General features: G+C 41.4%; 1 protein-coding gene across 1 annotated transcript in view; it reads left to right on the top strand.

Moving 5' to 3' along the window:
* Positions 1-1,347: 1,347 nt before the first annotated feature.
* The window catches only part of mgat5b (alpha-1,6-mannosylglycoprotein 6-beta-N-acetylglucosaminyltransferase B), a 64,677-nt gene continuing 41,503 nt past the window's right edge, over positions 1,348-24,521 (top strand). Inside the window, exons 1-5 of the mRNA XM_085784632.1 lie at positions 1,348-1,590; positions 4,861-4,973; positions 17,860-17,995; positions 21,955-22,064; positions 23,673-23,746. Of these exons, the coding sequence (XP_085640758.1) occupies positions 1,523-1,590; positions 4,861-4,973; positions 17,860-17,995; positions 21,955-22,064; positions 23,673-23,746 (501 nt within the window). The 5' untranslated portion in view covers positions 1,348-1,522. The remainder of the gene's footprint in view (positions 1,591-4,860; positions 4,974-17,859; positions 17,996-21,954; positions 22,065-23,672; positions 23,747-24,521) is intronic.

Below are 24,521 nucleotides of genomic sequence, written 5' to 3'. Positions count from 1 at the left end.
TGAGCCAAGGCCCGGGATCGGAAGAGTGAACACAGTTTCTATGGCAACAGAGGATGCTGCCGCTTGTTTTCGATTAAGGCAACACTGGCTGTTGCCCTGGTCAAGTCACATTTCTTTGTCTTTCTTTTCATGTATTTCTTACAACAAGATGGGGGAAAAGATCAACAGTTAAAACTACAACAGCTGTGCCATATTTCAGATAGTCAGTATAATTTCACTTCTTAAAGAATAAATAATCTAGTGGCAGAACCTTTTCCTTTCTAAAGCAAATGCACTGAGATTTCTGACTCTCTCTCCTACAACTGAGATGTATGATTTCTGCTTCATTCTGTTTGGTTAAAATAAGCAGTAGCCTGCATTTGATGTTTGAATAGGCCTATATAAATTCATAGAATTGATATCCTCATAACTTTTTTTTTATTGAGATAATACTTAATACTAATAGACCTACACCTAAGAATAAACCTGCTATGTAATTTTCCTTTTGAAAATAAGTCAAAACGGCCAAACTCATTAACGGTGGTTTATACATGTTATACAAAAAACATTGTTTAAAAAATGGAGTGATGTTGACCTTGAATCCAGCATAGATGACTGTCTCACACAGGTGTTGTCCGTGTTATTCTGTCTTCAGTCCGCTGGATGTCGCTGCAGAGCCTCTGTCTGCGCCTCGGAGCTGTCCGCGGTGCTGAAATCTGTCCCGACACCTCAAAGGGAACGGGCTACGACATGATGGTGTTTGAACATGGAGCCAGAGGTGAAAACTTTTCCGTGTCGTTGTCAGGACCATGTAGCGATCTGTTAATCTGTCATTAGGTCAGATTTGCACTGTCTCACTTCTTCACGTCATGATGAATAATTCACTATGCAGTTAGTGTAGTCATGGAGATGACTACTAGAAACCTCTTTTCTCCACTAACACTGCATGGCAATATTGATTAATGGCATGAATCGATTAACCTGTTTCCAATAGTATTAGATTGTGAGCTAATTTTCTTTACTTTTATGACTGTCCGTGTCCCCGTAGGCTACATGGCCCGTTCTCTGGCTGCACTTCACAATAAAACAACTCTCATATTCCAATGTGGATCAATAGATGGCGCTGTCAGTAAACGCGCCACCGTTGGAGAGCTGCACATAGAGCTAATGAGAAGAGAGAGACAGTCGGTGCTCCAATCCACTCGGAAGGTTTAAGGAACGCAGCACTCCTGCCCTCGCAGATACCTGCACAAGCGACACAATGAGAGCTGGTTAAAGGACAGACCCCAGTTTTTCTTTCTTCCTCTTCGCTCCTCTGCAGAATCGGACTCCCCGCGCCGCCGCTGCAGGACGCACCGGCGCTGGCTCCAGCTGAAGTTGTTCACAGCTCCGCACGGGCACGAGTCGGGCTTGGAAGTTGCTCCCGCCGCGAGAGCATCATCCAGTCCCCGGGACTCTGTCAGAAAGTTATGCTTTTGACGCCGGTTGTCGCACAGACTTGCACAGTGACAAGAGGACCCGGCGCTTTCTGCGTGTGTGGAAAATGATCTCGACCGGCAACGACCTTTCCATCAGGGTGAGGAGAGGTCTTCTCACTTTCAAACCGTTCAGGTAAGAACATGCTCCCTCGATGTAATGCAAATCTCACTTAAAATGAGGACAGCAGACTCTTAGTTCATTCCCTAATATTTTTAATTAAATATTTGTATTATCACTGCCACATGATGACAAATTAAAAGGAAAAAGCAAAAACAAGCAAGACTGTCACTGTGTAAAGATTTCTGTAGAGCAATAGATTCAGTCTCCACATCAATAATGTGGTGGAACCAGGTTTCCAAGCTCAGAGCAATGACATTAATTGAAACACAATAAGACACAATTGTTGTACAGGCTGCAACAATTGCTTATGCAGCTGAAAGTTTCACCAGAGCAGCTGGAGAAGCAGGGAAAGCAAATCAAGCAGCTGCAAACTCATTAAAAGTTTTACGTTTGACCTGATAGGTTGCACACAAGCTCAAGGACTCATTAGCATTAAGGAATTAGTCATCACAAGGGTGGCGATGGTGTCCATGCCAGCAGAGGCAGTCAGTCTTTCAGGCGTAAGCTTCCCTGGTGTTTTACAGCTTTCTGAGTGAATGCAACCGGAGCGCATGCTCTGCCAGAGTCTCCAGACCTGATTTAACATGCCAGTGAGCAACTCAACACGCTCATACTGCACTTGAGTGGCTGACAGGGAGAGGAGGTCTCACCTTTCTAACAACAAATCCCAGTTTGTCACCATTAGTAGGCTACCGCACCATTTTGGATAGTAATACATCACTATCACTCTGTCAGGCTCGAGCTGAGTGACTGCCGCCCCGTCTGCTGTCAGTCCTCAGCCTTTAAACATTCAAGAAAGCAGAAGTGTGACAATCTGTTCCACTCCGGAGAAGCTTGTTTCCAAACATTTCCAAACATATTCTCTGTGTGGTGCCTGAGGTTTGTTTAAGAAAGAGGAGAAATGTTTGCTGTGTGTTTACTGTTCTCTCCAAAGCGCAGCCATTCACCTGTAATTTAATGATTTTATTTTGGATGTTTTGCTCACTGAGCACAGCGTGATGCAGAAAATGTTATGGTTCATTTATGATGACACAGTCAAGCGGCTACACAATTCTTTTCTGTGGGTTGATTAGTACAGTATGAACTGAAACACTCCTCAAAGACATTTTGAGAAACAGGGAGGGATAGGAAATGAGAGAGGGAGGAATGACACCACCCCCTGAATATTTTTAATCAACTACCAAACCGCACGTATACACCTGTGTGTCAGCCTGACCTCAGAGGTTGCCGTGATGATTTTACTACCTTGGTGTTTACTGAGTGAGATTCAGTTGAAATGTCCCTAACTTCCTAACTTACTATATAGAGTTACCTGTGCATGTACTGTATGTGTCCGTGTGTGTTTCACAGAGACTTCAGGTGAATGTATGGGAGAAAGGGGTCAGAAGTATCAGTGAAGTAGTTGATAAACTGCAAACATATCAGAGAGGCCCCTTCTTAAAGGGATACTTCACCCAAAATCAATAATTCACCAATTTTCTACTCACTGTCATGCCAAGGAAGGGTTCGGAGAACTTTTAGTCATCAAAACGCTTTTGGAGTTCCAGGGGGGGTTCGGCTAGCAACAGACTTTCATGGTGGCGGAGAGAGTTCACTTTCGAATCGTCCAAAACACACACTATGAAACATCCAAATACCTCCATACTGTTCGTCCGTACTGACCCAAGTGTCCTGAAGCTGCGACATGAAAAAGTTGTTCGAAAAAATACATTTTCGATCTCTGTTTTTAGCCTCTAGCAGTAGCTCCCAGTGGCTGCGCGAGATGTTCTTCCGTGTTTACATCATACATCCAATGGTTTACAACGATGTACGAACATCTCGCAGCAAATCTCGCACATGCGCACAAACATCAACAGAGCCACTGTTTATAACCAAATTATTATTATGAAGTTGCTTCAGTGGAAATGAGCATAGAGCCATTTTTGCACATTTTATTTAATTATTACTTTCATTAATGTTATTGAATGATGAAATGACTGTTTGGATGAAGTTTATGTTTTAATTTAACTGTTGATGTGGTCATCCTCCCAGGAAATGATGACATGAATGAGAGCGAGTGGCAGGTGTCTCAGATGAGACAGGGGAGAGCCATAATGTTTTTTCAGACCACTCTCTTTTTTTTTTTCTTTTTTTTTCTATGATTAATCTTAAGTTTTATGTTGTGGGCACTGTGAACCAGACAGAAATAAAACTCTGTTCGATTCAGGAGAGATGCAGTGATTGTTTTTTATTGGAGGGCATCAAGACTACAGCATATTCCCTGAACAAAGAACGGCAGCTGAAGCCGGTTGCTAGTTAAAGTTATAGTTGGTAATCCTGTTCAGAAACACATTTTGGATGAAATGGTCCTTCTATCCTGAGAGTAATCAATACATTATGTAAAAGGAACAAAAATAATCAGACCTCTGTGGCAGCTGCAGGACTGACAAAACTCTGACCAATCCATGCATGTTTTTCTTGTTTGTTTTATTTACTTACGTAGTTGGGCTTAGACATTTATGATTTGAATCTTGCGCATAGAGACACTTTAGGAGCAGATGAGACTGTGATCCAGCAGCACTGTTTATTAAAACTGTTGCTGTGTGTGTGTTGTACTTGTGCTAGTGTGTGCAATGGCACAGGCTGAACTTGTCAAGTATGTCCCGATTGCTTTTAAATATCCCCCCATGCACTTGGCCACTTAATACATGCTTGCACACTATATGCAAATATACTTGTTTTGTCTTAATAAACAAAACAAGTCTGAGGAAAGGGACTTTTGACATGACGTATTTTCAAAATGCAGTTTTTCCAGAATGTCCAACCCTACCTTTAAAATGGGGGCGGGACTACTGTAGATAAGCTTTTGCTTCTCCCACTTTCCCTTTCGGCCATGTGTATTGCATTATTTAAACTAAGATGATGTGTGATGATGATTGATCTAACTGACATGCCTGAAATAAATAAATAAATAAATAAATAAATAATTAAAAGGTTGCCAGCCACACCCTTACTACTATATAGGGGGCCTAGTTCCTGCAGTATGAACACCCCAATTATAAGGTGAGTCAAGAACTTGTACTTGATTGTAGGTGTTTGGAACACATTAACACACACTTGATGTTAAGTCAACTGTTTTGAATGTCTGTAATGCTGTGAAATTTTCTCTTCTACCTTCTTGTCCTTGTTTGCTTTACTCTTTTGGTTCTTTATATTCTTTTCTTTCTGCCTCACAAGCTCTAACCCAGTCTCTTTCCCTGTTGTCACTTATTTATCCTCTTGTCTCTTGTCCCTCTCATGCAGGATCTTTGTGGTGGGCATCGGCTTCTTCAGCCTCTGCTTCCTAATGACCTCTCTCGGGGGCCAGTTCTCGGCCAAGCGACTCGGAGATTCCCCCTTCACCGTGCGAGCAGAAGGTAAGTCCGCAGAAGTACGTCAGTGCTGCTCGGTAGCCTGTGACTGCAGTGGCTGTGCCCTGCGCTGGTAATGAACAGGCTGGAAGCACGCTGAGAGCTCCGTGGGGCTTCCTTGATTGCCGCCAGCGGGCTGACAGACCTGCTCACTTTGCTCATCACGAGTGCGTCAGGGGGTGCTGTCGCCTGCAGATGCTCCTCTCCTCTCATCTACACCCCCATCTTTTTTTTTTACACCTACTTTCATCTCTGCTCAGTGCTCACATGACCTTGCTCTGACCCACATTTACTAATTTTTTACAGTACTAGTAGCCAAAAAGTGTGGAGGCTCGGCCATGATTTAATGTTGTCAATGGTGCATCTTTATAAGTTTGTTATAATAACACTGTATAGACATCATCAGTCAAAACACCCACATGTTTTTCCAATTACTGAAATTTCAGCAACTCGAGTCCATTGAGTAACTCTGAATGGTCCAAAGGTTAGTGGTAAACAAGGCCACAGAAGACCGAAAAACATGAAAAAGTAATTGAAAACCATTTCACAGAGTAAGAAATTGGTTAATGTAGCTCCACATTAACCAATTTCTTAATCTGTGAAATGGTTGCAGCAAAGGAAGTAAATTGAGCTTTGAAAGCTTCATTTACTGGAAGCAATTCCTACAAATCTTCTGTAATAACACAGCAGTGTTGGTTCAAACTGTGTACACGCCCTCTGATTCCTGATTAAGACCACACTGTCCTGTATTTTGCTATCGGTATGGTCAGAAACAGCAGGTAACACAGGAGGACAGACTAGCTGGGCCAGGGTTCACCCTGCAGTGAGATAATGACCTCAAACATTAGAAAAGAAGAAGCAGACAGCGGCTTCACATGATGGAAGAGCAGCACAGTCTCTAGACTTAAACCCTGTGGAGCTGGTTTGGGATGAACTGGACAAGGCAAAAAGCAAAGCAGCTTTTTAATTAACAGAAAAAAAGTAAACTGAGAAATTGTGCTAAAATGGAAAAACTGAAGCTTTTGACTGCTAGTGTAGGCGATTGAGCAGCCATAACAAATTTATCAGAGGTATTCCCCCTCTGGGAATCCTCCTGTAATCTCATTTAATCAGATATAAATCACTTAGAATGAGGGTTAATCTGGCAGATTTAAGTCACTTTAATATACTAATGCAGTTAATAATAAATCTGTGCTTCAGATGTTGGTTGTCATGTGATCAGGGGAGATTACTGCATCTGTTTCTTAGGTGAAGCTGTTTTGGTGTCTCTTTAATAATCAGCTGATTGACATGGTGATGCTGTGGTTAGCATTGTTACCTGTTAGCAAGAGGCCATGCCTGTGTTGGTTCCTCTCACAGTCTAAAGACATACACAGGAGGTGGATTGAAGGATTGAAGAGTCTTATATGCCGGTACATATTAAACTTGTGTGCGTATTTGTTCGTCCCCACATGTCGGCCCTGTGATAAACTGGTGAACTGTGTTATCTGGGACTAGCCCCCCTGCAACCCAGATAAGCAGTATTGAGAATGGATTGATAGACAACTTCAGACAAATCCTATTTAGAAAAATGTCAGTTCAGAAATCGAAGTATTGACCAAATCAAAGTAATGCTGGAAAGAAATCAACTTTTTTTTTTTTTACCACACACCATCCCTAAGAGAAACTTATCTTTCTCACCACGTTGTCTGTGTTTGCACAATGTGCCTCTGCATATCAACCGCTACAGCACAATCTATGTGGGAGTCAGTGTTGGCAATTGGACTATTGTCTCCCACCTTTTTATCACTGCCTGACACAATGTTGACACTGTGTGTCGTCCTTTGCGACTGACACCAGCTGGCAAAGGAGAAAGCAATGCGTCAATCTGTCCCAACCCATCCAAGGGCACCAATTGTTTGTAGTTTATACTTGTGAAATATTACACTGATCTCAATTTATTTCTGCTCAAAAGAGGCAACAGTAATCGTTTCATCCTTGTTGAATCATGCTTTCTGTCTCTGGGCCAATCAGTAAGCAGCATGACACCCTGTGGTTGTTTGTTTGTTTTGTTTGTTTGAGATGTAAAGATACTGAGTGCGATGAGTGTACTCGGTTATTAAAAACGTTAATGTTAAATCGTATTTGGAGCACGTCCTTGGGAAATCAGTGTAACTCTGAAATTGTAGTGAAGGAGGAACTGTTGTGGTAAGGTGCATCAGGTGTCATCATGGGAGACGATTTCAAGGATCTCACCCATTTGTGGAATAATATATACAAAGCTGGTTCAGAGTACAGGGGAGAGGAAGGGGGGGAGTAGAAGACAGGAGAGCTGTCTGATTAATTAACCGCTCACAGGCTGCAGTCAAGGGAGGGCATCCAGCCTCTAGCTCATTAAACCCTGCCTTACCGCCAAACAGGGAGAGTCAGGCTATGTAAATTCTTGTCCACTGTGTGCTTGTGTACATGTGCATGTTTGGGAATGAGGATTAACAGCACAGGGAGTTAGCATAATGAATGAGCCTGGGTGAATTGTTCAGTGAAGCAGCAGCCTGATAGCGCTTAGCACACACACCTAGCCAGCTAATTCTGCTGGACACTGTGTGGAGCCATAGGAGATAACTGCGAGCATCCACCTTAACCAGTGTTGTCCCCCTCTATACTGACTCATGTGTGACATGCATCCATGCAAAAAATGTAGAAATCACATAAAAGCAGCAGAGGCATCTTAAAACTAGCAGTATTTTCAATCCGAAATGTAAAATCAAATGCCCAGGCAGCACTGACAGGAACCACTACTCTTTCCATTACTCACCTTGTGAATGGGAGCAACTACCTGAGGAGCAAATGCAGTCAGACAAAATGTGTAATAATTGTCCTGCTACTTTCAGTTTCTCTCCCTCCTCTGCTTTCTTGTTTCCCTCCAGGTGTTCCCATCATTTTCTCTTCTTAGTTTTCCTCTTTCTCACTCAGTAGTTTTTGTATTATTTTAGTTGTAAAAACTAAGATCCACCGACGCACTCCAACCTTCTTCTCGGGTGCTTTTCAGTCAAAAATAGGCTCCATTTTCTGCAGGGTTTTAGATTCCTGTGTACTGTATATAATGTGATATTGTACCCCTTGACACTCGAGTGCTAGAGACCCAGAATAACAGAGTTGCATTTGGGTAGCAAGCTATATCCTAATTTAATGTGCATGCATTTTCTTCATTACTTCCCTTTGAAGGTACAAGAAACTAATGATGTGGAAAAGAAGGGAGAGGGGGGACAGAGGGGGACTATTTCTCGTGGAGTGGGGAGCATGAAAGACGGGGGCGTTTGATCCTAGATATCTTAAAGGCTCCAGAGGTGTACCGTAGCTTTCTAATAAGCTGTTTGAAGACCACCTTCACAGGGTGTCCTTTTACCACAGGGGTCTTAGTGCAGCCTTGCCACAAAGGGAGATATAGACCAAGGATGCTTTCAGGTTTTAGCCTGGTCAGAGCAAGACTAAATGGTTCAGATGTTAAGGTGTTCTCTCTTCCTACCTGCAGGAAAATATGTTTTGCAGACTCTTCAAATCTTCATGCATACTGCTGTATTAGAACCCTCACATTTACCCCCTTTTGTATTTGCTGTTCTGGATGCAAGTAGAAGTCAGAAGTGTTTGATACTTTTTATTTAGTATTTTCAATTTAAGAGAAGCTGTCAATGACAATTAAAAAAACAACAATATGGGGGGCTTCTCTGTTGATAATATTTAATGTCCAGTGTCTTGAATTGTTAATGTGTAGCATCTTCAATTGTTTTGATAAAACCAGTCCATTTCTCCCATTTCCTGGGAAAGGTCGCTCCTCTAGATCTGAGAGAGAAAGTCATTCCTTCCATTTAATCAATACATTTCCTTCACTCTGTCCAACCATTGCTTAAGGCTTGGAGACTCAGTTTTATACCAGCACTTTGTTACATCGATACCAGTCTTTTTTGATAATCACATTCTCGTTTTAGACACAAAAAATGAGGACCATCACATTGTTAGGTATTGTGTATCCCAGAATATTTCCCACAGTCATACATACATTACCCCAAAAAGTTTGAATTTTTGGGCATGACAACAATATATGGGAGTGGTATGCGGTCATGTTTTGGCAAGAAATATTTGATGTTTGAGCTGCTCTTGAATGAATGATAAAGCTACTACTTAAAGGGATAGTTCAACATTTTGGCAAATTGGCCCATTGTCCTCATCCCTATAGTCATAGCAGTAGGTTCGTTACCTTTATTTGATGGTGTGAGCTATTTTTAGAACGGCAGAGTGGCGAGCTGCTCAGAGCTACACTACGGAGGCTAATGAGATTTCTTGGTTTCCCTCATCAAACTCATCAAATACACAATCCAACAAATTGTGACCTGCACATTCACCACGCTATGAGATAATAACAAAACGTTACAAAACAGAGTTGTTTTCGAGGCAAATGCAGAGACTGCTTGCCGAAAAACTGCCCTCGACAGGAAGGCGCATCAATGGTTTTGCATGAATTTGCCTCAAAAACAACTCGGTCTCGTAATGTTCCGTTATTATCTCATAGTGTGGTGAATGTGCAGGTCGTTTTGGCTAATGCTGCGTTCCAGGCAGCCTTTTGAAACCGTAAATTACAGCTGCAAGTCACGACTTACGACTTTGTAGCGTTCCAGGCAACCCACTCGTGTTTTTCCGACCTGTTTTACCTGTGAAAGTCACTATAACGACCATTGGATAAAACTTGTAGGATACGAGAAAAGTTTTCTCCTCGGCTCAGAGCAGAGCAGAGTGACTGACAGACCCGTGTTTCAGTCCAAACACTCTATGTAAGTGATTGCTGTCGGAAGATATAACTATTTAAGACTTATATTAACACAAAAATATCGCTTACTTCTGCTTTAAATCTAAATGAAAATCTAGCTGTTCCACACAGTTTTAATCCGTCACTGAGTCAGAGCATCAGGTGTTCAAGGAGCATCGTGTTCAGCATGCAGTTCTCTGCGATCGTTTCATATACACAAACATAACTTTATTTTATTTCATGGCTCAGCAATCTTCACGGCGTGATGCATGAAAATGAGTCTTTCCTGACATCGCTCATAGTATGGGTGTGGCATTTGCAGGTCTATCAAAAGCTGTGAACTGGAGTACTTGGTTTGAATGAAAAATGGGATAAGTAATCTGCTTGAAATAGAAGTGCTCTCCTCCACTGTGTGTAGATGTTATGAATAAAATAAAACTGACCTTTGCTGCTGATGGAACTTCACCAGTAGTTAAGAATAACTGGAAATGAATGTGCGGCGGACTGGCTGGCGCTATGCCTGACAAAGGAGAGGTGTGAATAAAAGATGAATGCTCATTGTTCACCCTTTTGCAAGCTCCTGTCACCTGGTGCAAAGACCGATGATTTGCTTTGCTTTTGATTTGCTTTTTGTGTGTAGAAGAGCTGGTAGAGACCTGCAGTATTGGATGATTAAATTGTCTCCTGGGGTAAGCAGTTTGAAATGAACCACTACAGTTTTGATTGCAACTGTGTCTGTAAATTAGGTGCTGTAACATTATTACCTCCTTTATCTGAGCGTAGCCGTGATGCATGCGTACATGACCGGGACATATCACTGCTTATACATGCAGAACACACAGAAACACAGAAGAAAATTGTTTTATTGCAAATAATTTGATGACAAACTCTTATGCAGTAAGATTATAAAGCTGAGGATGATAATGACAGGTTGTGCAAGTTCAGCCTCATTTGGAACATGTATTTTGTTGATCAGGCAATGGTTGGCTCTGTAGGAGGTTCTGAAAACTGGGTCAGGAAGTGCACTTCCACACATGGTTTAGGTAGTGATTTCTATTCTTATTGTTTCCTGTTTGCACGCAATATGTTTAATACAATACATTGTATATTTGCAAAACCCATCCACTAGCTATACCACTTTTTCTTGAAAAGTCAGGTGCCCTGCTGGACCCCTGAGGGAGGCCAATAAGGGTTTGGACCATAGACTGTAAAAAGAATGGACGTAGCGTCCGTGACGTCACCCATTGGTTTTGGGGAGTCGTTTTTGTGACTCAAATATGGCGGCCTGAACAGCGCCATGTTGGATTGGCCGGCCGAGTTCCCGCCCACTGGCCTCGAAGCAGCTGTCCACGGAGCTGCTCGGACCTGTCACTCAATGTTTCCGCGCCCTAATTGGCCAGAATTTTAACCTAATAACAGTAAAACGGTAGAGTTAAAAAAAAATTCACCCCCCTCAGAGTGTGTGTGGGGGTAGAAACTATCGATTGAGGCGAAAAAACGTTCTGACACCAGGCTTTTAACATGTTTACTGAGGATGTAAAGTCGGCGATTTTAACATGGGGGTCTATGGGGAATGCTCCCTTCTGACACCAGCCCCCAGAGGAATCCGAGGGGATTGCAGTTTTTTGAACGCGGAAGTGAGCTTCACTTCTCAGACCGACAACTGCCCCCTTGGTTTGGACAGGTTGCTAGTCCAGTTTATATACATGTTCTTTGTATTTTGATTGTTTGACAATGGAGAATAGAAAAAACACACACACAATGACAGTATGACTTACCTCTGTGGGGAATTTAGAAAAATATGTTGGTTTACATCTGTGTAGTGTGGGGAAGAGGGGAAGTAGCTTAGGAAAGACACAGATTCAGGTTTTAATTGAAGCCACCGAAAGCCACGTTTCAGATACAATAGATAAATAAATAAATAAATAGTGCAGCTAGTTTTCCCTTTTCCAGGCTGTCGGGCACAATAAGACGCCAGAGCTGCACAGTGGATAAGTCACAGAGGTTTTCTGCTCTAATAGCTCCTGGCAGCTCCCCCTAAGGTGACAAAAAGAGAAAGAGAAACTCAATCTCAATCAGCCTTTTCTGTAATGAATATTTGGATTTGAAGTGAGGAGATGGGCAGCAGTGCATGTGCGAGTGTAAAAGAGATCAGAGCAGGAGGGAATGTGTGAATAGATCCTGGTGACAGGTGAGTCGGTGAGGTCTGACCCCAGGCTCCCTCACTTAAGAACACTACCCAGCCGGCATGCATATCAGGGATGACAGCATTTATTTATTTAGCTTTCGATGGCCCCAGTGGGGAGGAGAAAGAACTGCTGCATATAAATCAAACATGACACTCAGCTACAATCAATAGTTTTGTTAATGCATAAGTTACAGAATGTCAAAACACTGTATTTCCATTTTAGTAGGCTATATGAAGAATAAGGTGCTTTACGCTATCTTTCTCTGGATTCTGTTGGTGTTTACAATGATGTCAAGATATCTTAACATCCACCTATGGTAAGGACAAAGGAAGAATGAAGATGAAATTGCTTTATGAATTATTCACTGACAAACTGAATAAAGTGTATACTGTTGTAGTTCAGATTGTATAAGCCAGCTGCGTACATACCTTCCATACAATACCTTTTCACATACTTGTGATGCTCAGCACCTGCATTACTCCTGATCCACAATTGATTTCTGTTTTTCTTTTAATATCATGAACCTTCAGGAGCTTCATTTTGAAATATGTGATATCACATTGGCAGTGACAGCTCTCTAGCACATCATTTCTTTGGAGCATGTGTTGTTGTAATGAAGCCCTGGTACTGTGGGCTTCTCTCAAAGAGGGTCTTTGTATTACTCTTGGTGTGGGATCTTCATGTTCTTGATAAAATGGTCATTTTGGTGCACTTCTTTTACCCAATCTCCTTGCACCAACTGAATACATGTGGTCCTCCTCGGTGCCTACACCTCCTCGGTCTCCTACTGCAGCTTTTGTGATGTTACTCACTTGTACGTAGGTTGTTGGACAGATGTCTAAATGAGTAAATGTAAGTGCAATTTCTTGTATAGTTGCAGAAATAAGGTGACATGTGATGGTGGAATCTAAGTAAATATCCTCAAGCACTGCAACTTAATATAATTCTGAGGTTTGTGGAGTAAGAATTTCCACTCAGAGCTACTTTGTATCTCTGTTGCACTTTCAGAGGCAATTATTCTCCAAAACATTTACCCCATAGTGAGGAGGATTAATTAATACTTTACAGATTCAGCTGTTACATACAAAATTATCAGTGATCAGTTTGTTAAAAAATGATGCGTTCTGACAGATTGAATTTATCAAAAGTAGGGCTGGACAATTAATCGGAATTTTAATCATGATTTCGATTTGGGAACCAAACAATCTCAAAATGTATCTAATCGAAGAAAAACAATTATCTCATCATTTTCTGAGACTATTGGGATTTTATTCTGAAAGACACACACATGTGCGATTTCAACCTGCTCTGCCCTCACTCAGTCAATACTGTGAACAAGGCAACTTGTGTGTGGCTGAATTTAAAAATCAGCACGAGTGAAGATGACAGAGGGAGGGCAGCGCTGTTTGGTCAACAAGAAAGGTAGAACAGGTTCTCTAGCGTATGAACACAAGAAGCAAATAACATAGACAAAACTCTGGCACACTGCATACGTTTTTCTGCCACCGCCCAATTGGGCAATTCAAAAAATAAAGACTTCCTTATACAAATCAACAATGGTTCGTTCTCAATGCATAATTGTGAAATAGTCGCAATTTCCATATTGACCGAAATAATTGTGATTATGATTTTGCTATTATTGTCCAGCTCTAATCAAAGGTGTGCAATCAAAGGTCTGCAAGGTAGTTCAACGACAATAGAGATGTTAGTACGTCAACAGTAATGATCCACTATCACTAATGCTGACAGAGCCACTTTAGCCTAATTACTTTAACTTTGAACATACAGTACAGTACAACAACTTTAATTAACTTTGCTGATAGCGTTATTTGCCGATAACTTTCCTGGCAAGTGCCACTGCATTGTCCTTATTTAAAGAAAAGCTTAATTAAAGCAACACGCCAAATTACCCATTCTCGGCAGGTGTTAAAGAAACAAATCATTATATGCACGCTTGGTTAAAGTGATTTCACTTTGTGCAGAGATTACATACTGTAAATCATCTGATTATTAGAGGAGCCGGTGGTAGAATTAGCCCGGTGTAGTGATACATCATGCTCCGAGCCTCCCTCTGAGATGATGTCGAGCAGCGTCTAAATCCACACACTGCGTGATCCAAGGTATTGAGAGGCACTGCCATTGTTTTAAAGCCTCCCAGATGGCTGCATGTTTGAAGTCAGCAACAGTGAGACATCACACAAAGAGTGTGGATTGTATGATTCTTGTTTTTGTGAAGCTTAAAGATACTTAAAGTCAAATATTGGAAAGGAGGGTCAGCTTTTGTTCACACTGTACTTGAGTCATTGTATAAAATGATTTCAGCTGGAAAATTGCCATGTCCAGAGTCAGGCACCAGGCCGTCCTTGCAGATCTCTGCTCTATAAATTATTGAATATCACTATTTAAACATCCAAATTATAGCCTTCAACTGTTGGACCCTGTGGCTTTGACGTTGATGTCGATCTGAGAGTTCACTTATGAGAAGCCATATCTAAATGAAGCATCAACAGACCGATCAATAAAAACACCACCGCCACCTCTCCCTGTTTGACTTCAGACACTCATAGCTGCTCACATCCTGGACATATAAACAGATAATTGGCTCAGATCAAGGGTCTGTGGAAACGCCTCAAGGATGAGCTTTATATGCCAGCAGACGTTCAGTGAGGGAACTTTTGAAGCTTAAGAAAATACTAATCTGTCAGTCGTTTAAAACGCTTTGGCTGCGGTGGCTCAGTAAAACAGGGTGAGAACATAAAAGCAAGACTTGAAGAGAGAGATTTTTATTTAACCAGAAGGACCTGGCTAAGATACAGGTGCAGGCAATTATAGAAAAGTCTGTACCGAAAATAGACAAGGAACAGAACGGGTTTGGTAAAAGTGTATGAAAGTCAATGATAAGAGCAGTCCTCGAAAACAAAATTAAATCCAGGAGGCAAAGGCAATAAGGCCGGGAGAATAGGAAGAGAAAAGACCTGCTGATGTCACGTTGACATCATAGCAATGACATTACCTTCCGCAGTTGTCTGTGTCCAGGCTTGTCACACTCACAGACATTAAAAAAATAGAGCTAGATATATTTTTAAGCATTGTGGCAGCTGCATGTGGAGAAGGTGGCACTTAACTGACATTTTCTGTCAAATATGAATAAGAAATTAAATTATAATGACAGGAAATCCCACAGTGCCATAACCAGCAACATATGGAGAGAGACAGAGCTGACAGGTGATGTACTTGCATGTGAACACACACGAGGTTCTCTGCACCAGCTCAGTGTCGTTAACCATGATGTTCACCACACACATCTAGTGTGTTCCTGGCCTAGACTGGGATGGCACAACAGACAGTCTGGTGGAGAACTACAGGTAGAGGGAAAGTTCATGCAGAATTTTGGGGAGCTGATGAGAGAATTAGCAGCAGATGTAAAGGTGTGACTTTTAGCTAACAGAGAAAGGCAAGGGCAGCTGACTAGCTAGTGAACAGGGAGGGAAAAGATTGTTGCAGTGCATCATCTTGGAGGAAAAAACATGTTAACACAGTTAAAATAATGTGTGAGCAACATTGGCTGTATTCAGTGATAATTTCTTCCCTCACATCAACAATCTTCAGAGCAGAAATTTTAGTAGCCTCCTGAGTCGCAACTGTTTTCTGCTTGGCCATGCACACGCAGACACAGTGAGTCTCCACGGGGAGCTGTTTATAGCTGGCTGCCCACTATTTCACGGTGGACACAGCAGGCTACAGTACAAATGGTGATCTAATTGGAATTTGTTCATAACATCGATTGTTCTGTGGCACTTCCGAAATGGAGTCATTAAATGAGATTAGCGGCTGCTAAATCGGCCCTTGATTAACCAGCAGATGATGAACGACACAGAGGAGGGTGTGCATTAGCACATAGATACCATCAGTGTCTGGTAAACCTCTGTCCACATGTTGGACCATCCACTGGAAAACAAAAAAAAACAAAACAAACAAACACATGAGCCCCACTGTGTCCCAGGAGGAAGGAAGAAGCAAGAGTAAAAGCCAGTCTGATGAGCAGTTGATTGTAAACACATATAAGGCTCAGTTCTAAAAATGTAGTGTGTAGGAAGGGTGTTTGGTCGCACAGTAATGGTGATTTACGAGCACAATGTGTGGAAGGAACATTACTGTGAAGAAATGTGAGTTCTTCTTCCCACACTTTAGCCCAGAGGCTTTGTTTAGATTTACTGCAGAGAGTGCACAGCAGCTGAGATAGGCTCATCTGAACTTAGCTCGCCTTCTGATACTTCCTCATCAGCTCTTTTCTCTTTCCACAAAAAAAAAAAAAATCCTGATAGATAAATAAATGCACATTAAGGAGGTAACATTATTGCTTGTTAGACATTTTTCAATCATTTCTTGTTCCGACTTATTTGGACATGCATGCAACAGGTTTTGGACAGTCTGGACTGCATAGTGAATATGTTACCCTGCAGAGCTTTACTCCTTAATGGAGTGGAAATTCATTTAGTCTCTGGCTTTCTCTCTGTGGAAGGAGAACATGTTGTCTAACTGCTGAATTATTCAAAGGGAGACGTCTTTAGGCCAGTTTGACTGAAGATATTATGGAAATAACTGGAATTGTACTAAGACAAATAAGACAATATGTACATGCAATAAAGGAAAGAGATTTGGTAAAAAAATATCTAACACTGTTCACTTAAGCTGAATTCTACCTCTGCAATTTTCTTTTTGTAATTCTTGCTCCTGCTGCTGAGTGCTTCTCTTCCTTCTTTTATATCGCAACAACAAATATACACAGAGACCTCTCTCTCTTGCTCTCTCCTTATTTTATTTACTGGTGATTTAATACAATTTTTCCTCTGTGAAAGGTGACTCTCGCCTGGGCCGTGATAAATGAACTCTGGCAGGGGAAGTAAGCCTGCACACATTGCAGTTTCTAAAGCCTAATGCAATTGATGAGTGAACACTGAGAGGTGAGGCTTTATTTTCGCTCACAGTCACTAAGAACGATACAAAGCTGCCATTGGTTTGTTTGTCTCGGGAGTTCGGACCACAGGTTCACTCCCCAAACCCCCAGAGTGGAATTATCTGTCGTCATTCATCGAATTTACTTGATCAAAAATGACTTAAGACCTTCTGCCTGAGGCAACAAGCTAATTGTGTTTCTCAGCATCAAAGGCGAGTTTGGTGTTTGTTAATTCTGGTGCAAGTTACGGGTTAATAATTACACACCGAGTAGTGTTTGGAGTTTAGTGCAATCAAAGACAACGGCACAGGGTCGGGACCTCGACACAGCGGCAGTGCAGTCTGAGACCTACTTAGACCTTACTGTCTGTAGCTGCAGGCTGCTTAATTGACTAGGTGTTTGCTAACAGCGTCTCTCCAGTTCACCACCAGTTGTGGTCATTAATAATTTCAGCCCAAGCAGGAGGACAAAAACCAATACCGTCAGGCTAATTTGCCCATCCCTGTATTTTGAGGCAGCGCTGTTTCCCGGTGAGCTGCTGCTTTAATAATGAAGGACAAAACAAAACAAAAATAGAAACTAGACTGAAGTGATGTTTTAAAGTAAACCAGCAGTAAAATGGGACATAAAATGAATGTGGCCTTGCTGTTCCACAATAATGCATTTAAAGTGCTTGTGCAGTACATTATTATAGAGAAAATGATTTACTGAGCAGTTGTTTTGCTTCTGTGACCTTTTTTTTTATACATTATGTACGTAAAGATTCATTGTATTATATGAAAAGTGATTACTGTATATAGAGAGATGCACTTCATCAAGCCATAAAAATGTCAAACTCATTCATTCATTCATTAACTTTGCATTACCTGTCTATTCTTTATCCTCATTCACTTTGCCATTAGTTGGTCATTCAAGTTACATAGTAAGGCTACTGTACATGAACTGTCTGTTTTTTGTTTTTTTTAGTACTTGGTGGCCAAGAGTCTCGTGGGGTGCTGAGGAAAATCAGCGACATGCTGGAGGTCATAATGAAGAGGATGGACACTCTGGGTAACACCACAGACACCCACAGGCTGGATGAGCTCAGTTCGGCACTGGAGAGGTACAACACTGACTTACTGGTTTCTCATATTATGAAGACGTGATGTTCCCTTTTTAGGTTATTAGTCCAACAGGTTTGGTTTAGTGGAACATATACTGTATAGTATACAGGACAAGTGAAGGATGGTTCAGTTGTGCTTGCATAACAAAATTGCTTCAGTCATTGTGGCGGTGTCAGCAGTGATAGAAAAGAGCTGAAATCCTTTCAGCTGGGAAGGAACAGCAGCTCCAACAGGTGTCAAGGTTGTACTTGAGGTGTGACATGAAATATTCTGCCCAGCTCAACCCTGCTGCCAAAGGTGAGTTTCACTGGCACAGTAATGGGAGGGATAAAAAACATGCAGGCTGAAGTGGACCAGAGAGAGTGTGTGAAGACAGAGAGAAGGCCAAGTATGGAGCCCTGGGCCACCCCAGTACAGCGGACGCACGCGGTGAAAAGAGCCTGTGTGGCTGAAGCCCGGTGCTGAAGAAGATGATATGTGTTAGAACAAACTCCATCCCTCTCCCTGGGCAGCTGGGGAAATGAAAGAGAGTGTCACTTATGGAAAAAAAAAATGAAGAGCAGGGGTCTTGCTGGACAAGTTAAAGCTGCCTGCATAGAGTTGTGTGACAGAGTGTGTGTATGTGTATGTGTGTGCGCTCTGTGGTTTCCATGGCAACAGACCTTTTCTCATGCCAGCACCTGCTCAGAGTTTGAGGAGAGGAAGCTCCCTCCTGTTTCTGCTTTTACTGTCTGTTTCCCTCCTGGATACCACCTCCCTCTTCCTCACAGCCAGGAAATATCTTCTCTGAAATCCTCTTCAGTCGAGTCTGCAACTCTCACACGCAGCAACACAACCACCTCAACCACCTCTCCTATGAAAAGATGCTGTAACAACCTTTGCGATGTTACAGCACTGCTGGCCATTATGAGTCTGGTTCTGACTGCAATTAATGGACAATGACAGAAAAGGTCCAGCAGCTCACTTGACCTGACAAACTGCTTTTCAGGCGCCTGGGGGGAAATATTTACCGTCCTCTGGTCAAAACTCTGCATATGATTATTTTTTTTACCCGCTATTACAGGATTTAATTTTCTCTACAAAATGCCCTGTGGGTACACTCTCAGTCATATAGCTCCAACAACCATTTAATTGGCTTCTAAGGGACTTAACTCAAAATGTTAAAGTGACAAAGGCCGGATAGTTTCTAACCAACTTGGTGGTATAAATGTATCTGATGCTGATACACTCTGGCTTAACTTTACCTCTCTCAGGTGATTAAAAAACTGTGTATGTGTGTATAACTGTGCATGACCCCAGAGATTAGTGCGAGATCTTCAGGCGGAAAAAACTTTGGCCACCTGGTGAAAAGTTAAAGAAAATAATTGCTCTTTAGCAGTTGATAGCCTCTCCTGGGTCCCAGCAAAGGAAATAAGGGATGCCTCTGTGTGAGAAAACAATATTCTGTCAGTGCAATTGAAAGCTTTTGTACCACGGTATAATAACTTTTGGTCTGTGTGTGTGTGTACTTCACTGCATTGTGGGCCTGGGTGACTGAATAATTAGCATTTAATTTCTGCTGACCTGCTGGTCTGCAGGGTACTATAGAAGAAAATGTTTGGCCACCACTTGCCTCCTGGGAACAGCATGGAAAAAATTAAACATGGGGGGGTTTAGGATTATGTTGAGTTATGCATAAGCAGAGTTAGGTTTGTTTTCCCCTGGCAAACACACAGAAATACATGCTGCCTCAATGAAATCCCACTTTAACTGCTAGATCTGCATCTGGCCCAGAACCCCTGCTCCATTAGTTTTTTTCTGAGTTTAAATATTCAGAGCTGTTTAATGAGCAATATACATTCTAGAAATACTACTACATAACAAGAGCGCTCATTAAAATCAGTCATTTAAGTGTTTGTTTTCATGTAAAACAGGCCAAGGCTGGCGGTAACATCAATTCATAGTGGTTGATTATAACATAGACGTGATGTGCAAAAGGGGGGTGAAATTAAATTTTTAGTTGTTGTTGTTGATGTTGTTTTGTTGTTGTTGATGTGAGATGTTATTCAGTCGCTTAGATGATGTATTGATTTATGTAGAGACAAGGGTAACACTGGAAAGAACCGTCCTCCACCAGTTTAATGGGATCCACCAACAACTGCAGACATCAAGTATAAAGAAGCTTTCCTCTGACAAAATACTGCAAAGAAAACTTTGGAAGTACAAAGCAAAGAACATCCTCAATGAACATGGAACATTTACTTAATTGTAAAGTGTGGAGGTCCATATATGCTGTATATCTATGGGAACTCTAAAAGTTAACTAAGTAAAAGTAAAAGCCTCAATCAACAGAAAATCATCATAGTAAAAACAACAAACATTCTGGGACCATTGTTGACGAAGCAATTTCATTTGGGGCTCTGGGGAACAGTGATAGGCATTTTCCACTATTTTCTAACACAAAGAGGCAATCAGAATAATTGTTAGTTGTGGTCAGTTCACTGCTTATTAGATTGACAGAAAAAAATGACTTAATCACTTAATCATTGAACTAAAAATTTGATGTTGACATTCTTTTATTGGGTAGAGATGAACCATCTCGTTTTCAAAGGGGTCCACAAAACAAATACAGAATAAGTACATGTAGACAAAATCCAACAAACACAAAACAAACAAAACAAAACAAAATGAATCTCAGAATATCAGATTGCTTCATTAATTAAGGTGTGATAAGGTAACAATGTGCCAATAAAGGATAAAGTTATATTATGGACAGCATCATTTCGATATGACACAACAATCATTCTGTAAGATTATTGTGTCAAATGTGACCACTGTTCAGAGGTGCAGACACCGACCAGGCATTGATGATGGACATGTTTCACTGTTTGCTGATATTTATAGATCAAGTAATTAGCATTTTTTTGTAGCCCTGAGGTATTTTAACTTTAGAAACACAGTTCAAGTCGATCTGACTTTTGAATAGACTCTTTTTTTCTTCAAGAAACCGGTATAGAAACTCATAGATTTTTTTTCCTCTCCACAATATATATAATTGATTGCATAAATCCATTAACCATTAATAAAGGCAGTTGTGGTGCATTCCTAAGGTGCTGCAGCAAATGCAAAAACATTTGCCCTCTTTGCTTTGAAGGTTCATTTTTTTCCCCGGCACGATCAAATTTGGAAAGATGTCTTTTCTCCTTTGGTGTTTGCACCTCGTAGAGCAGTTAATGTGTCATGGGCTTGTTTCTGGTAAGACTGCACAGTAGCAGCTCTTGGAAAAATGTTTTTAGAAACATAATGCTCTAGAGGAAAATTAAACTTTTACTGAGACCAGGGTCCTGGAACAAACAAAGGTTCAGATGATTTGCAGTTGCTGTTCCTCATTGACGTGGTAGAGATTTCCAGAATCTCTTGGAACTGTAACCTTGCGCTATAATGTGTGTGGCAAACCTCTGTGTTTCATCCTTCTCTATCTCCATTGTAAATACTGCGTCCTAATTGTTTTGCCAAAAGCTTTCAGGTCACAGAGGTCAAGTGCAGTGAAATCCATTTGCCAACAGTCTAATTGACTTCTGTTTTTTTTATTTCCCTGAAGGATGCGCTTTAATATGCTGAGTCACTTTTTTTATCTGAACAAATAAATTATCTGTCAATGTTTAAAAGCTTTTTCGATTTCACGCCTCAAGTTGTAGAAAATTAGCATTTTTTTCCCCCCTCCCCACTTCACGTTTACCGCAAAGGTGGGAAAACAACAGATACTGCTACTGTAGATGGTAGGAGGCTATTAAAGAAATATACCGTCCTGTATCTTTTGAAAACTCTTGATTGGAGTTTATAGAAAATTCAGGCCAACAACAAGGTAGTTGTTGGTGTTGGGATATTTATAGATATTCTCCTCCACTTTGTTTGTGCTTGCGTGTGTGTGTGTGTGTCTGTGTGTGTGTGTGTGTGTTTATATGTGTGTTTGATTTAGGATTCAGGATTCAGGTCTAGTGGAGCGCATCCAGGCCATAGCCCAGAACATGTCTGAGATGGCAGTCAGGGTGGAGCAGACACTGCAGCGCAGCATGGCCAGCAACAGAGGTAGGAGTTTTAAAGCAAGTGCACTGCACACACACACACACACACACACACCTGGAGAATTACAAATGTATCTGTAGCCCTTTAGATAAATCCCCTCTGTCCATTTCAAATCCATCCAATCTGAAAACACTTTCCCACTCTGCCCACTTAAGACCGACTGTCAAGCCTGGATCCAGTCCAACACTTGAATGCACAATTTTTTATATGTAACATGCTCTTGCTGGTTGATCATATAGAACATGACAGGCATTATTCACGGCACATTACGTTCACATCCAAAATAGCAAGCCGCTGCTGTGTGTGAGAACGGGAGACCTTGTGTGCACCACAGCCCAGTGCTCAGTTGTTGTTACTATGTCATGACCACACAACTGCAGGATGTTGAAAGCACAATGATGAATTACTGCCTAGTTATTGGGCTCTGCATCTGTCAGCTTTCTTTATTAGCCTTCATTCTCAATTTCTTTATTAGGCACAGAATAGAAGCTGGACGGCACGGTTTAATTTACAATTCAATCCCTCACTGCCGTATCCACTACGTTGCACTTTATGACTCAAAGCGGTTCAACTCACTGTCTCATTAAAATTTGTGAGATAATTTGTCTGTTGTCATAACGTCTGATATCATTTAAATGAGGCTGCGCTGAACCTGGCTGCGTTTTGACAGTGGCAGGCAGGAGAGCTTTTCATGGTGAGAGGTCTGCCGTTATCATGCTAATCAGACAGAATGGATAGCAATTATTTGTCTGTGATTGCGCTCTTCGACGCTTGGCAGGATGCTGGTGGAGAAGCTGCAACTACTCCTTTAATTAGACTCACTAGAGCCAGGCTTCAAGGGGAAGAAATGAAGGGAGAGGAAAGAAAAGGGAGAAGTAGGGGTAGGGGGAAAAAAGAAAGGAGAGAAAGTCAGCCGGGTCGCAGAAGATACAGGAAAAGGGGGAGTAAAAGAGAAGAGGTGTGGGGGGAGAGGGAGGATGAGGATTTTCTATTTTATTTTTATGAATCACACTAATGCAGTCTATCTATAGTAAATCCAGGGTTTGGGTTGGAACAGAGACTTGGCCATTCATTCAGCAGGGGAGCTCAAGCTTACTCTCTAATTCATCTCTGTTCATCCCAAAGGTAGGAGGATGTATCCTGTAATGCCAAAGACACACACTTAATGCCCAAGGCAAAGACTGTAAAGACCAGATCAATCAGTATTATATTACCCAGTTAGTCTCATGACCAATTCTGAACTCCACGGGGAATGTTGTATCTATTTATATCTAACTATTTTATGATGTTTTTGTCGCTTAATTAAACCTTACATAAAATCTGATGTGCTGAAGGTCGACAGAATTTATGAGAGAAATATACGGTAGTTTATTTTTCTTGGCTAAACACATAAAAACAGTAGATAAATAGTACAAGATGTAGTTTCCAGGTTTGTTGTTGTTCTCACCTTCGTCTTTGTGTTTGACTTTTATGTCTTTGTACTATGAAAAAAGACTGAGTGTTTTTTTGCTGATTTGTGCAAGAGTGTGATTTGTTTAGTCTTTTGTCAAAATGTGTGTGTGTGTGTGTGTCAAAGCTTTGATAAATATGCTGCATTTCTCTTTCCTCCAGGTAGGGACGGACTATTAGGACAATGCGAGGTTCCTAAAGATCCTCGTTATCCAGAATGTCCCAGCAAGATGGATGTAAGTCTTCATATCTCACTTAAGTCCAAACAGCATCACAGACGGAGCAAACATCCCTGTGTCCTCTGTTGGGGACTGACCTTGGTGCCACGTGAATTTTGTAAAATAAGATAAGATGTTTAAAGGCTCCTGGTAGAGAATTGGGTTGTCTGGGAACAATATATATTGTTATATTGGATGACGGCAAAGAAAAACAAGACACAGAAAAGCAAACAAAACCAAATCCAGCTCCATAAACAAGTATTGTGCATTATGTGAATTCAAAACAGCAGCAGAAACAACAGCAGACAATTGCAGTGTGTACAGTAGATGCATTAACAGTACAGTGTGCTTCTTTCTATCAATTGAAATGCAAGGAAAGCTCATGAACTGAAGACAAAATGTGTGGAAAACATGCACCTCCTGAGGTGTGTGAGGCGTGTATGGAGACAGCAGTGTTCCCCAGGGGGTTGTATTTCTTAGCAGCAGTGGGATCGGCCCGGGTGGAGCCTTCTGTGAGGTGTTGTGTTATCAAAGTACAGGACTGTACCTATGACAAGGTTGATGTTGTGGCTTCAGAAGTTATGAAACTGCTGTTTCTAAGATGGCAAGGTTACACGCATTAATCAACTATAGCTGACAACAGAATTAAATATTAGTCTGAGTTCATGAAAAATGTAATCAAGTTGACAACACTACAAGCAACCTATTATTTCCGGCGACATTGTGGATGGAGCACAAGCTGTCCAAGTTTATACGTTTATATATAATTGGTTGTCACTGTAATGTTTCTTTG

Source organism: Trachurus japonicus, chromosome 8, assembly GCF_045865225.1.
Source record: "Trachurus japonicus isolate A0001 chromosome 8, Traja_1.0".
Classification (NCBI taxonomy): domain Eukaryota; kingdom Metazoa; phylum Chordata; class Actinopteri; order Carangiformes; family Carangidae; genus Trachurus; species Trachurus japonicus.
This window is presented reverse-complemented; position numbering and strand designations above follow the sequence as displayed.